The 14,850-nt window shown below is 45.8% G+C and overlaps 1 protein-coding gene across 1 annotated transcript in view; it reads right to left on the bottom strand.

The window, feature by feature from the left end:
• Positions 1-14,798, bottom strand: part of PLEKHD1 (pleckstrin homology and coiled-coil domain containing D1) — a 37,376-nt gene extending 22,578 nt beyond the window's left edge. Inside the window, exon 1 of the mRNA XM_080396513.1 lies at positions 6,910-14,798. Coding sequence (XP_080252639.1) covers positions 6,910-7,058 — 149 coding nt within the window. The 5' untranslated portion in view covers positions 7,059-14,798. The remainder of the gene's footprint in view (positions 1-6,909) is intronic.
• Positions 14,799-14,850: the final 52 nt, after the last annotated feature.

The raw sequence follows: 14,850 nt of genomic DNA, 5'->3' as shown, positions 1-14,850 counted from the left end.
CAGAGAATTATCCTTATAATAATACAATAATATATATAATTATAATATATTATATTAGTCATCATCATCATTATTATACTTGGCAGAAAGCTTTACCGCTTCCACCAGCTCCTACTTCTTTCTTTTCTGCTTTGCCTCTGGCAACACAGATGAAATTGCCATGTGCCATAGAAACATGAGCCGTGGGCTCACAGAGGGGCCAAAAAACACAGAACAAAGCTAAACTTCTGAGTGCCTGCAGCAAGTCTGAGCTCTGGACCTACTGTGTGCCTGCTCCAAAATGCTTAAAATTGACAGTCATTGAACATGTGCGTATTTACATCCAGAAATCTTTAGAATGTACAAACACCAGTGGCCACTATTGTGCACCAAATTTTTTCTTCTCCTTTCCCACTCCTCTGTACTTGTTCAAGTTGACATCAGAGGTGGGGAGAAGCAGCCAGCTTGCTTCCTCAGCAGGACACTGTCTTCCCATTTGATACTCCAGGAACATCACGGTTGACTGCCTAACCTTGCCTCTTGTTCCTGACCTCAGCCTGGCAAAACCTCTCTAAGCAGAACAGCATGACTCGATGCAAAAATCAGTCTTCTGCACTGGGGTCATTTAGTTGCTAGAGGACAAAAAGGTGCTCATTTGCACCGCAGCCTGTCCAGAAAGCTATCCGAGTAGGAACAGTTCACCTTCTACCTTCCACCCAGGGGACCATCTCCCTTCCAGCCTGAGCTCGTGTCCCAGTGCACCTCCCAGAGGAGCTGCATCTAATGTCCCCTCAGCTGGCAAAGCAATGCTGACCCCACCTGTGGTGGCTGCTCATGCCCTCTCTGTATGATTCTAAGAGGTACCTAAGATGGATAGGGAGATGGACAGTCCATGGGCCCAACTTGCTTTCCCTGTGACGGGAACCTCCATCCTAAATCACCAGCATCACAGGTCAGGGATCAGAACAGTTTCCTCATGACAGTAGTCAGGGATGGGAAGAAGCAGAGAAGGTGAGGGGCTGTACTACTCACACAGCTTTGAGACACTAGCCCATTTACCAGATGTATTAGGGACATCTCTGTGGGACATGTTAACTGATAGAGTGGATTCATCAAGGTCTCACCTCTGTGTGAAACAAGGATTGATATATTTTCAGATACATCTGCATTAATGGCAAAGGCAGCCATGGCCCCTGCAGCAGGCTGACCCTGGCCAAGGCAAACATCAGAGACCTCCACAGAGCAGACAGGTCTTGTTTCTGGTTCCTCCTATCCACATCACTTCTGTGAGCAGCAGCCTTGTGCTGTTTCATTTTTCCTCCCACCTCTGATCATTGACTCTGTAAAAAAGTTTCCTTCGGAGTAGATGCATCTTCACTTTGTGTCTCTAATGCCTAGTTCAACAAGGGCTTTTTTTTTTTTTTTTTTAAGAGGGATGTGTTACCTCATCTGCACAATAAATACAGAAATAACATCTTTAAAGAACAGTCCTGCCTGGTCTATGGCCTGGGCTTGGTCCAGTGGGCCAGAGTGAACCAGATACTGTGGGCACAAATATGAAACTAAGGAAAAAACACACACCACGTGAAATGGAGAAAGTCTATTCGTCACTTTTAACAGCCTTTTCAGTCTGAACATCCTTAAGAAACATTTGTAGGACAGGTAAAGATACTGATCTTTAACTATGTGTGATTTTTAATCTAAATGTTAACACCCAGTTAAAGCCAGGCTTTAGTTTGTTTCGTACATACATTTTTGTCTGCTCAGTTCTCTTGATAATCCCCATATTATAGATTACACTCCAGTGGAAAACAAACCAAAACAAAAACAAGAACAAAGCACAGCACAGATCTCTGAGAATTGATGTGCCTCTGGCAGATTAATGAAATTTTAGATCCCTGACCTCACAGATACGGAGAGAATCTGTGGGGATTTGGAATGAAAAATGCACAAAATAAGAATTGAAAAAATAACAACAAAACTCCACAGCAAATTATGAAGGAAAACCATTGAAAATCTAGTTAGCTGACGGACATAACATATTTATGCTCAGCTCATATTCCCTCATCTATTCTTACCTGGAAGGCAAGACCTAAACAGCCAAGATCACTGCTTTCACTTTGACTTTCAGTACAAAGTCCCCATACTACAATACAAGGGTGTTTGATGCAGCACAGTGGAAAAAGGAATGAAGTGAAGGAGTAGAGTTGCGAGACTCAAAAGCAAGTTGAAGTTCGAAGCAGCAGCCAGGTGAGTAAGAGCAGAAAGGGAAAAAATGGCCAAGGGAAAATGGAGAGAGACACCCAGTTAGGACTGGGACAGCGGGGCTGGACACATATCTGAAATTAGGCACAGATGGGCCAGCAGAAGAAAAAGGGAGTGCTGGAAAAACAGGGAAAGACTTTGAATCCAAACAAGAACTGAAAAAAGAAGAGATTTAAAAACAGAGTGGCATTCAAAGAGCCTGGGGAGAAGCACTGAGGATGAGAGAGGTGAGAAGACCTGGTACAACCACACACCCTCCACGTGCAGCACCAGTAATACAAGAGCCATTAATGCGTCAACTCCTTTGGGTCACCCATCCCCTGTCACTAGATCCTGCACTAAGAAACCACTGAAACCACACTGTAATTAAATGGAAAGAGCAGAGGAACAGCTAGAGAATGACTTGGATGGAAAGCCAGAGATGTGATCTGCCGGGATTAGACACAACAGGTTTATACTGGAGAGGTAGAGATACCTGATTGCTGGGGATAAAGTGCGCTCTGTGTCAGAGGGCTAAGGAGATTAAAACTAACTAAAACTTTGTAAAAGTTTTTGAAGTGACAATAGCCCATATTAAGTATTTACACCATAAAACTGCAGCAGTCTCACTGGTCCTTCCTTCCAACAGTGGTTTTCTGGGCACCAGTCCAGGAGCACAGGCAGCAAATCCCAGCTGCTAGGTGAGCTCACTTCTCTCTCCTTGGGGACAGCTCAGGAAAACAACGGGCAAATGCTCTTTATCAGCATGTCAGCTCAGAGACTGCAGTACCTGTCCCTTACTCGTCCTCTCCTGACAGCTCCAGGCTTGCCTGCCTGTCTCCTGCCCCGGCACCTAGCAGTTGGTCTCCAGCCGGGCAGGAGTGGGAAGAGGTGGATGCTTCCTGACAGCGACCAAGTGGGAAACTCACAAGGACAAGAAGGAAGCACACGGTCTGCTCGACTCGCAGCTCTCGCTGCCCCTGTGCCACACACACCGCCCTGCAGCTGCGTGCTCTCGAGTTCTTTCAGAGTGGAAAAACAGTCCTAACCAATTATCCTTTCCATCTGTCCTGTGACCACATCCAGCGACCACTGGTAGCCACTCTGCTGGAAAACAACGTTACGTGCGTGCTTTGCAGTGCCACAGCCAGGACTGGTCCAAGAAAGAAGTTTCTCTCTTAACTGGGCTGTTTCCCTCCTTCCAGCAGCAACCTGGCATCTCTGATGGATTTACTCTGAGGTATAAGCATATTTTGTGGGTTGTTTTTTTTCTGCTTTATTCAATTACTCATGTTCCACCTTGCTTTTCTGGCTCTGGCTGACCACTGAGCAGATGGCCTCCTTGAACTGTCCCACTTAGCCCCAAAGTCTCACACCTGAATGGTCACGGTCAGCTTAGAGCCTGGCATTTCTATATGGGGCTGGGATTGTTCTCAGTAGAGAAGGATGTGTCACTTCCTACCTGCAAAGCTACCGTGCTCCCTCCACGCCACACCCAGGGCAGGTACGTACCTTGTTCGCTTCACTCCAGACTCCGTGTGAGGCTGATGCTGTTACCAGTACAACTTTTGTAGTAGGGAAGAAACTAAACTGTTTGTTGTTAATTAGAAGGAAAAATGGGGTGCAGTTTGGTGGCCAGAAGAGCACCATAAGTCAAGGACTAAGAACATGACTTTCCAAAGCCACTCCAGCAGTGACCCAAGCTTAGACTGGTCAAAACCTCCAGTAAACTCAGAAGTGTCTCTCTTGGAAGTATATCACTTTACAAGGGAAAAAAATTCACGTTGGAAATAGAACTTCTTCTCTTGGAGAGATAGGAGCTAGGATGCTGCTAATGGCATTTCAAAAATCGAGCTCTATGAGGCAGCATGCTCAGACGCCAGCCCTGACAGGTCCATCCATGCTGGTCTGGTGCCAGCAGCCCCTAGCCCACCCTCGGTCAGTACAGCGCACAAATGCTGCGGCTGCAGGACAGACCATGGCGTGGGCAGGGCAAAGGGCTGAAAGTGCTCCAGACAGCTGCCTGCCTCGTGGCAAGTCTTGCTGTTCTCACAGCTGCCATCAGATGCCAGCCCTGACTAAAACAAGGCTATGCCATCCCTCTCTGCTCCCTGCAAAACCTCGACTGCTGAGAAATCCCCAAACCTGGGATTTCAATCACCAAAGCACCAAAGCACCGTGCCTGGATTTTTTATCTAGATCCATTATCCAGCCAGCCTCCATCCCTCCCTTAAACACTTGCTTTTTTTTCCTCAGTGTCTCCAGCAGCACTGTTGCTACAGCCAAATGAATAGGACCAAGCCAGTAACTATTTTGAATCTCTTAACAGCCACGCAGACCCATCTGCATGTCTGATGGCCTGATGTGATCAACCCTCCTGTTACATGCTGGTTTCTCTCCCGTAGCTTGGAAAGGCTTTCCTCAGAACAGGGAGTAGTGCACTATGGTCCAGTTCAAGACTTCAGTACAAAATCTACATTGCTTAGAGATCAGATCCTCAACTGTATCTAGCAATAGTCAGTTATTTCTCTCAATTTAACTGGACTGGGAAACATCTTTTCATAAACTCATGCACTTGACCAGCTACATCTTGCTGCACATGGCAGGTAGGTGAGGGGGAATGGATGAATTACTCCTTATCCCCCCATAATGATTGACAAAAAAAATCTTGCATGTGAAAAATCTTCACAGCAAATCTCTCTTGGGATTAAAAAAATATCTTACCACTCCTTCTGTTCCAGTCTTTTTACTCCAGAAATCCCTTCCTTCCAAACCCTACAGATTCCCTGTGGTCACCTCCCAGTGACCTGTCTCTGGTCACCCTGGACCCTCAGCTGCCACGCTTGCAGCTATCCTTCCACATCATCCCTGCCCCACGGTCACTTCCCCAGCTCTTCCCACCTACTATCACTAAAATATTTACCACTTGCTGAAGATGGGGATGACTTCTAGGAATAGAACAGCACTAAATAAATAATGACAGAGAGCACAGAGATGGGCCATTTGCCTGCAAGAAATTTTTATTAGGAAGCAGAAAGCCTTTTAAGAAAATCCACTCCAATGCAAATTACTTTCCCCTTCGTTATTGTGTCCACTTCTTTTCCGTAACAGTCACGTGAATTTCCAGACACAATTCATTTAAATATCAAAGTTTGGGAGCTAAGTAGGTAGTAACAGGTTTTTTTGAGGGGGGAGGCCATGGAGGAATACAGAATAAAACCTGCACACAGGTCAAAGATTGCTACAAACAAAACTGCTTTCCAAGCAACGTTTAGCTATTTTTCAGGACATGCCACTTTCATGGGTTTAAATTGGACAGCACTGTGTTTACTACACATAGCAAACCCAGGAACACTGGGGTTAGAAATGAATTTGTTGTGTGGTGTCTACATTGCAGACTGCAGCAAAAAGGTACCCACAAAAGGGAAGTACCAGAGGTAGCCAACAGACATTGCTTGTGTGCAAGTTGATTTATTCTTCCAAAAAGCCTTGAGACACGCTGTGCTACAAAGGCTACAAAACTGACTTTCAGGCTTCCTGTGCTGCCTTTTGTTTATGACTCATTTGTGCCTTTCCCCAGTGGAAGGCTAAAGGAGAAAACAATATCACTTTGCTTTCCTGGCAGACTTCTTCACCTACAGATATCAAACTAGTAAAGGTGGGTAAGTGCTGCTACCCTTTTATAGATCATGACAACAAATCCTGACTCACAAAACATATCTCTGGCAGTAGTAGGGTGAAAATGCAAGCTTCTCAGCTGCTAGTCTTCTAGCTGAATCATTTGCCAATGATTTCTATCAGCAGTGACATTAATCTGCCATCCAGAAACGCTGGAAGGCTTAATCCATTGGATCACGTATCCCCCAGTGAGCAATGAAAAAGAGCTGTACCATGCTTCTGTGCAAGTACCCATGCATAAACAGTCGTGCCTCATCATTTGACATCCAGCAGAAAACTCTTCTGTGAGATTCAGCGATTCACATAAAGAAACTACAACTTTAAACCTCAAACCGGCCCATTACTTCAGCATTACAGAGTATACTTCTATCCTTGCTAAAAGGTTATAGCAGATGCTTTTCCGCCCCAAATTTCCTGGCTGCCGATACACAACACACAGCAGCTTACAACTCCCTAGCACCAGATGGGAGAGAATTCAGAGCCACCTTCTCCACAGGGAAGAGAGCCTGCATTTGCTGTTCCAAGCGTGCCATCACTGTCCGGCAGCACAGCAGTACTGATGCTGGTCCACAACTCCCTGCAGATCATACACACGCACACACGCAGTCCCACATGCAGTCAGTTCAGCCTAGCCATCTCACACCCGTAGGGCTCAAAGAGCTTTAACAAGTACTAACGAACAAACTCAAGCAGTTTAGGGGCCAAATATATGAGCCAACTCTTCTTCTTTCATGAAATGATCGTAAGGCAATTATCCAGGAGGGGCAGCTAGTCCCTATGGCCACCCTGAAGCACATGTAGCAGGGGGTCTGAGGGGATAAAGAAGAACAATGAGGTGCCATGTATGTAAAGCGAACTCAGCGCAGCAGGGAAGCTCTGCCTGAAGTCTCACCCCTAGTCTCTGCCTGGCTAGCTGCACTTGAAGAGCCAAGCCCTCAGGCTCTAACTTACCCCAGCACCCTTAGGCTTTTTACTTCACCTGAGCATCCCGCAGCAACTGCGGCTTACCTCCTGGACCATTTGGCTGACTGCCTCCCGAAGGGTCTCTTCCAGAGTACACCATACAGCTGCACTTTGGTGCTGATGTCCAGAGCATCTGAGTCTGCCTGCTCCATGGATGGAGAAGGTGATACAGAACTGGATTTTGAAGCGAACATGATAGATGGACCTGGTTCTAACTCTCCCCCTCTGCGTGGCAGCTCAGGGAATCCGATTAAATGCAATGAACCAGAAGGACGTAACCAGGCATTCCAAGCGGCAGACGGAGAGACTGGGCTATTTTGAATCAATAACTTGACTGCTCAGCACTCAGTCAATAATTCTCTCCCTGATGCACAGATGATGAGAGTTTCCTCGTTGCACATTACTTCCTGATGCATTACAGACAGCACACATCCCAGCTCAAGGGAGGAAAAAAAAAAAAAAAAAAAAAAGAGTGAAGAGAGCCAGAGATCAGGAACACAGAGAGGCAGAAAGAGCTCAGAGAGAAAGCTCCCAGCAATAACATAAGCCAAAATATCTTTGCACCAGAGCCAGCTTGGAAGGTTATTTCACTCAACGTTGCGGCACCTCCGGCACAAATCAGGGTGAGATGGATGTTTTAACATAGAGCGTCTCTCCCTCTGACACATACCCCCAAAATCTTGCACTTGGAGACAGGTTCTTCTCATTTGTCCCAAAAAAAGGGGAGCAGAGCGGGTGGGAGCCAGCAAGTTCAATTAGTTCCCCTCTGCCATCAGGAGGTTTTTGCTGTGCCAGCCTGGCACTGCCCACCCGAGTTCACAGGGCTGCTGGGTTTGCACTGGGCAGTGTCCGTGCTGCACGCCTTGCTCAGCCTTAAAGGGCCACGGCTGATCACATTCTGCCTGCCTCCATGCCTTACTGCACCTTGCCTCTGCCTTGCCTCTTAGGTACAAGCTCCTTCTTGGCCACAGCACAGAGACAGGAATATATCACACAGTTCGGGCAAGTCTCCGTTCATCTCCTGTTTAGCAGTCCCACAACAAGCTTTTTTTTCTGGTTCCCTAAGTCCTTGTTCCTCTCTTGAGACCATTCCTCCCTACACAGCCCTCCAAAAGAACCCTGTCTACTGTAATGCCCACAGGAAAGGACATTAGCATCTTATTGCTCCTTCCCGCATTGTGCCTTCCCTCCAGGATTCGGATTTGGGGAAGAACTGCCTGTATTGTCCCTGGTAAAGCATCTGGAGTTTTGGGGTATCACATCACCAATACAGACACATACATTGTATGAGGCATCTGCTCCTGTTTTAACCTGTGCCGTCCTGTGTGTATTGATTTCGATGCTATAATTGCTCAGCGTCAGCCCTTCCCAATGCAGTTACTCGGAAGTGACACTGCAGACACATGGTCCTTTCCCATTCCTGGAGATTAGAAGCCTGGGACGTGCCAGAGGCTGGATCCCAGCACCGGACACACGCTCACTGGGCCTTACACGGTCACAGGCACTTGCAAAGCACCTCGAACAGAGGAAACGCAGACAGCCTGCCTCAAGCTCCCAGGCTGCACTTGATATTAAAGAAATTATAGATGCAGGCCCCTGACAAGAGTCACAATCGATTGCTAGATAAGAGAGTCAGCAAACTCAGTGCTTTCTCACTTTCACTCTGGACCTGGCTTTGACTGGCCTTTTGGTCCCAGACAGGATGCGTCCCAAGCAGCATCAAAGCCCATCTCAGAGTGACATTAAGGGAGAGGGTGGAGAACAGGGGAGAGCAGCAGATACTACCACCATCTCACCTGAGCCCCAGCTCCTGCATACAGCACTGCATTGCAGAGAAGTATTAATGCTGTACTGACCATGCCACACACCGCATTGAGAAGAAAACCCTACTCATAACCAGAAGAGGGAAAAGTTTCCCTGGAATTATGTTGCACAACGAGGAAAAAGGATTCTGAGCTCAACAGTATCACCTGAATTTACAGAGTGCAGTGAAAAGCCACAGAGCTCCTGTGTAAGGATGATTCAGTGGCCCTGCTATTGCACCAGAGAGGCAAAGATCTAATAGTAGTTACCTGTGGTGAGGAAAAGCAGATTTTCATCCTTTGCTTCTTAGTTTTATCTTGCAGAGACCAAGAGCTCCCCTGGAGCTGCCCACTCTAAAGAATTTGCTGTGGCTACTCAGTCCTTTGCTTGTCCTAGAGGTGTCCAGATGAAACAATATCTCATTTTTTTGATGTTTGAAGCTAGAGACAGCTGCCTAACCAGCTGCACCACTCAGGCAGCCCCAGCTGGCCCGATCCCAGTCCCAGATCTGAGGCTGTGGGAGGGTGCAGTGGCCATGGGAGCACTCCTCATCATGGAGGGCAGCTGCACCCCTATGCACAGGGGCAGGGAAGAACAAATCTTTCCCCAAGAAGGTTTTATTGCAATGTTCAGAGCTGGTAAGCTTGCTGCTTAGCATGCACACCACCTGTGTCTCTGTTTACCTTTCCTAGAGCATTTTACAACATTATTCAACTCAATCCCAAATGTGCCAGCAGCAATAGAGGGTTACCAAGGACATGGTTTGATCAGGTGACACAGGTCAGCAATGATGGCTTAGCCAGCTCTGCTGGAAGCTTTCTGCACAGAAAACATCAAAGTCAAGTCGAGGACTACCCATGAGACACATAACACACGCCACATTGAGTAGCACGGGCTACATAAAGGCCAGCTCAGCATTAATGACCTCCTGGCCCTTTGCAACCCATGGTGCCTGAACACTCAAATGTAGCAAACAGATCAGAGACAAGGTTTAGAGCATTTATTCTGGGGGTCAGCACTCATTGCTCATTGTCCTGTTAATTTTGAGCATAGCAAGAGCGTCGTTGCCTTTGTAACAATGGTGTGGAAGCAAAGGTCAGTGCACCAGGAACAGTTTCCATCCCTGGCAAAGTCCCTGCCTGACTTAAGCATGTAACTTGAGTTCTCTCAGCCACAGTTCCTCACCTATGACACTGCTAAATCCAGAACATCACAGGAATATATGCACCCATGCAGTAGTTTCGGTACAACGGCCAGCAAAAAAAAAAACAACAACCAAACTCCTGCAAAAGAAAAGGATTTGTTAGTTTCCTTGGCAGAATAATGGAGGAGAGAAATGTAATACCTCTACATATTAACACAGGTAAACACCTGGAGCACCATCAACACTTTCAAGATCTGACAAAACGGTCCAGCAAGAAGCAGGTGAGACCCAGGCCTGATGGCTGCCCGCTATGGAGAAGCACACTCCTTAGCCGTTCCAACACCAGTTAGTACATCCAAACTCTCACTACAAGTTTCTAAAACAGCCTTAGGTGCAGGACTACTTTCCACAAGGTGTTTCTCAACTGTGGAAGTTTACATATTGATTGCAGTCCACTTTTTTTTTTTTTTTAACCCACTTTGTTCCCTCTGGTCAAAAGAGGGAAAGAAGCCGTAGGCTCAACTTTAAAGCAGTAAATACATACCCAGAAAAACGGGATTTCACTAAAACATGTTTTTATTTAGTCTAAAGTCCATAAAATGCCCAGCATACACACAGAGACCATAATTGCTCTTGCACACAAATTCAGTGCTCCCTTTATCCCTGCCATTATTATGAACATTGAAGGCAAAGCCTTAAGGAGGTAAGGACACTATCATTAGGACTTAATTCAGGAGTGGAAACCGCAGGGACCACAGCAGTGATATTCTTCACACCCTTCACCTATACACTGCTATACTCCTCAGCTCTAATTTGCAGCAGGCTCCTCTCCGAATTTCCTTTTCCTGGCCCTGCTCACAGCCATCAGGGCAAAATCGGGCTCCTGCTGTGCATATGAACAGAACAGGAGCAAGACATACTTCTCACCTCCTTCCTCTCAGCATTCTCAAGTGGCTACCTAAATAGAGGCACGAAGATCTGCTGGTGCCATCTCTCACTGCAGGAGACCACGACAGCTCTACTGCAAACACTCTGTGTTCAGGAGGGCCACCAGCCAGATTGGAAGAGAAACTGCCTGGCAAGGAAGGACAGTGACAACACAAAATATAGCAGGCTAAGAGGGCTGTCTCCTCCCTCCCCCATCCCCATTTACCCTCCAGCAAGCCATGCTGCCACACGGCTTTGTACACGAGGCCTCTTTCATACCCTCTTTCATACTGATGAAGCCCAGGCTGCAGGGACAAGCACAGAAAAACTCCCAGGCAGGCCCATTGCTTTGCCCTCCATGTGCACCAAATCACAGTCACGTGAAGAATCTGCACGGAGCAGACACCAGGAGCACGAAGTTTTGTTCAGTTTCAGTCATCCCTCAGTTTCTCAGTCAGAAAGAAAACCGAACATGGGAAATCCATTGCCGTCCTAAAACATGGACTTGTTCTGCTTATAGCTTCACCCTCCAGAGGCAACGAGAGCTTGACTAAGGTGTTACAGTAAGAGTCATTCAGATTAGTACTAAAGGCTTGTAAGCAGATTTTAGCAGCTCTCTTCAGCCCACTATAACCACAAGTACCTCATTTTAAGTGTTTCTTCAGACTGCAGAAGCCCATTAACTCCCAGATTCCAATTAACTACAATCATATATTATAAAGCAATTACCACTTCTGACACTGGATGGGCATACAGATAGAGAACGAGCCTTTCCCCCATTCTATTTATTTCACCTCTGTTGTAAATTTTCTCAATACTATATAGCTGTGGGGTCAGTCAGCATGATACAGCTTACTTTTAATTAGCTCTACAAGTTTTCTGAATGAGGCATTTTTCTTAACCCCCCCCCTCCACCGTAAGGGTTTGTTAATCTCTAAACATCTCAGACAAGAGGGAGAAGTGCTGTGATAAGGAGGGTGGAATGCTGTGGAATTCTGCCTGCAGGGGTACTTGGATAAGGCTTGCACAGATCCATAGAAGAATGGCTTAATTTGTAAAGTGGAACAATAGATGACAGCTTGTATCTTCTTGCTGCTGTGCTCATCTCTAATGAGCCTCTGACAAAAATGCTGATGAACAGGTTTTTTCTTTAACAAACGAAGGAAGGCTCTACAGCCATCATCAGGAAAGCTGCAACTCTACAGCTTCTCAATATTCAAGTTTTTGGTGGTAACTCTTGTAACATAAATGTGGCAAAAACACTTCCTCGCATCTCCTGAAGGATTTACAACAGACTGCAGTGGTTAAGCCTCCAGCTATCGAGGGGACATTTTTATTAAACACATGAAAAAAATGCTAATATACTGCATAATGCTTCACCATTAAAACTGAATTTTACTTGCCAAAACCCCAAGAACCTATCTGGCAAAATACCGGCTTCCCATCCTTACTGCACTGCATCTGCCTGTACTAGCCATAATAGCAACCCTGTCATTTGTTTCAGTTCTCCTACTGACTTTACGTCAATCAAATTCTCTTGTGATTAAGCCAACATAATGAGATTACACTTTTTCCTAAACACTCAAAGTCCTATGAGGTACAAGAGACATCAAAAGCAAGCAATTAGCTGAGAAGATTGCATATTGCTTGAGTGAAATAGCTAAAATGCTGCGTCACGGGATCTTAGGTAAGTCTGTAGATAGCAATTGCAGGAGAAAGACATAAACCCTTTTCTTTATGGAATTGCTTATAGTCACCATCAAGCTTATCTCTTAAATAGATAGATGAAGTTCGGGAATGTATACATCACCCACCCTGTAGCAGCATCATTCCCTTTTCTCTTTTCTGAGAACATTACGTCTAAAACCCAATCCCACTTACAGGGCAGCTGGAGAGTATGGGAAGCAAGAATATAAACTGTGTCAAGTCAGCAGCTATAGGAGGGATCTCATCAATGTATACAAACATCTGAAAGGAGGATGCAGAGGATGAAGTCAGACTCTTTGGCGATGCCCAGTGACAGGACAAGAGGCACTGAAACACAGATTCCCTCTGAACACTTACTGCGAGTGTTACTGAGCACTGGCATAAGCTGCCCAGAGAGATTGTGGAGTCTTCCACCATGGAGATATAAAAAAAACATCTGGACACAGTCCTGGGCAACTGGTTCTAGGTGGCCCTAGTAAGGGTGTTACTGGACCAGATGATCTCGAGGTCCCCTCCAGCCTCCACCACCCTGCAATCACTGCTCACAGCTGCACTCAGTTCCTGCCCTCCCACCACACACTACAGAATCCAGCACACTACCAGGTGCCATCCTCAAATCAGGGAGGTGAAGGCAAGTCCTCACCTACCTACCTGCAAGCTGCTTAAGGCCTTGCCTCACTCTCTTAAGATTGCTTTTAGAGCATTAACGCTCCCTGAACGGCTCCACTGACAGCTTTATCTGGTATGGTCAAGTGATAGTTTCACTGCTTGCAAAACCCAGATCTACACACAGATCTGAAAAGCCTACCCAGGTGCTTCCTTAGGGACTGCCTTGTGACAGGGAGTCAACTTCCTAGTTATTCCACAGATTCCAACTCTGCTTTTCATCCTTGCCCTAAATCCTGGTAGTAGTCATAGGATACTGCAGTGGTAATAACTTTCCTCTGCAAACCCCCAAAAGCACACACACAACAGGACACGCTTTGGTAAGAGACAAGCACTTTTCTGGTTTTTGCACAGCATTTGCTCCTTCAATTTATCCATTCGTTTGTGCCCTATGTGTTAAATCTAGTCCCAATCAAGTCTCGTAAATTAAGATTTTTACTGAAAAGTGTCTAACTGTGGCCATTCTTCTTGAAGTTGCATCTTCTAAAAAAAATAATTCAGTGTTTTGTATGAAAAGTTTGCTCCTTCTACAATCACAGCGCAACTCACTGGATTTTTCCGAGAAACTTTTAATAAAATCCATAAACCCTAAAAATATGGCCTAGTGACTTAGTGGGGAAAAAAAAACCCCACAACTGTCCTGCAAATTATTGCACAGAAAAGAAAACCGAACTAATTTTCAAAGCTCTCCTCATATTCCCTCCCGGAGCACCTCTTGGAGACCACTACTAAAATTTAATTTCCAAGTATTCTTTGTAAGTCAAAATTGTCAGAGGCAAACAAAACCCCTCCAGAGAAATTTAGGACCCTGAGTGTACAATTTTTCTTCACAGCAAGAACAGAATTCACTCCCACTTAGTTACCACCCCCACTGGCATTAGAGAGAAAACTTAGTGCGGCTTAACACCAATTTTCATTTAATCATACACTGCAGGAAGAAGGTAAGCTGCCTTCCAGAAAAAAAAAAAAAACCACCACAATTAGTGAAGACAGGGCAATACCGAAGAGCTGTGAACAGGTAAGCAGTAGGATTCATAGGGCAGCCACAAGAAAAGTTGAGCTGTGCCTGAAAACAGCAAGAAGATGGGAGCAAAAACAAGCGTACCAACTAAGAACAGGGGCAAGAAAGATTATTTCACCAGCAGTTTTCCCCCATAACTGCAAGAACAAAAAGCAGGTTAGGTTTTTCTTCACATCCTTGCACACATATTTAAAGTTGACTTTTAATCCAAATCACACAGAGGCACATAGATACGGTAAAGGATACTTTGTCAACTCTCCAAAAAGAATGGAGGGACTTTGTGTTTGCATTTTAGGTTTGGGGCCGACTAGTGAAATTGTTTTCACTCCGTCCTGTGCTCTCAATTGATTTTAGCTTTGTCCCATCCTCCAGCCTTTTAACAGTGGCCTGGAGCAATCTTGAGCCGATCACTTCCCTATGGCACTCCAAAGAGGTCTCTGCCTCCTAAGCTTCAGAGGTTTCCCTGAGGGTGGGGGAAGAGATAGCTTCAGTGCAATGCCAACTCCTAAACACTCTGTGGGAGACAGAAATTATCAAACGCCCCTCTCAAGCAGAGCTGTCAAACCATTTCTGTGTTTGTACCTCTAAACTCATTCATACCCATGTCCAAAACAACCTGCTAGACTGCCTCCCAACATGCAGTTTCACACTTCAGGTTTCCAGGAGGTGCTCACACATTATGAGGAAAAGCAGCAAACACACTTGTAAAAATAAAATG

This window comes from Falco punctatus (assembly GCF_963210335.1).
Source record: "Falco punctatus genome assembly, chromosome: 7".
Classification (NCBI taxonomy): domain Eukaryota; kingdom Metazoa; phylum Chordata; class Aves; order Falconiformes; family Falconidae; genus Falco; species Falco punctatus.
Note: the sequence above shows the minus strand (reverse complement) of the source record. Positions and strands in the feature narration are given on the sequence as shown.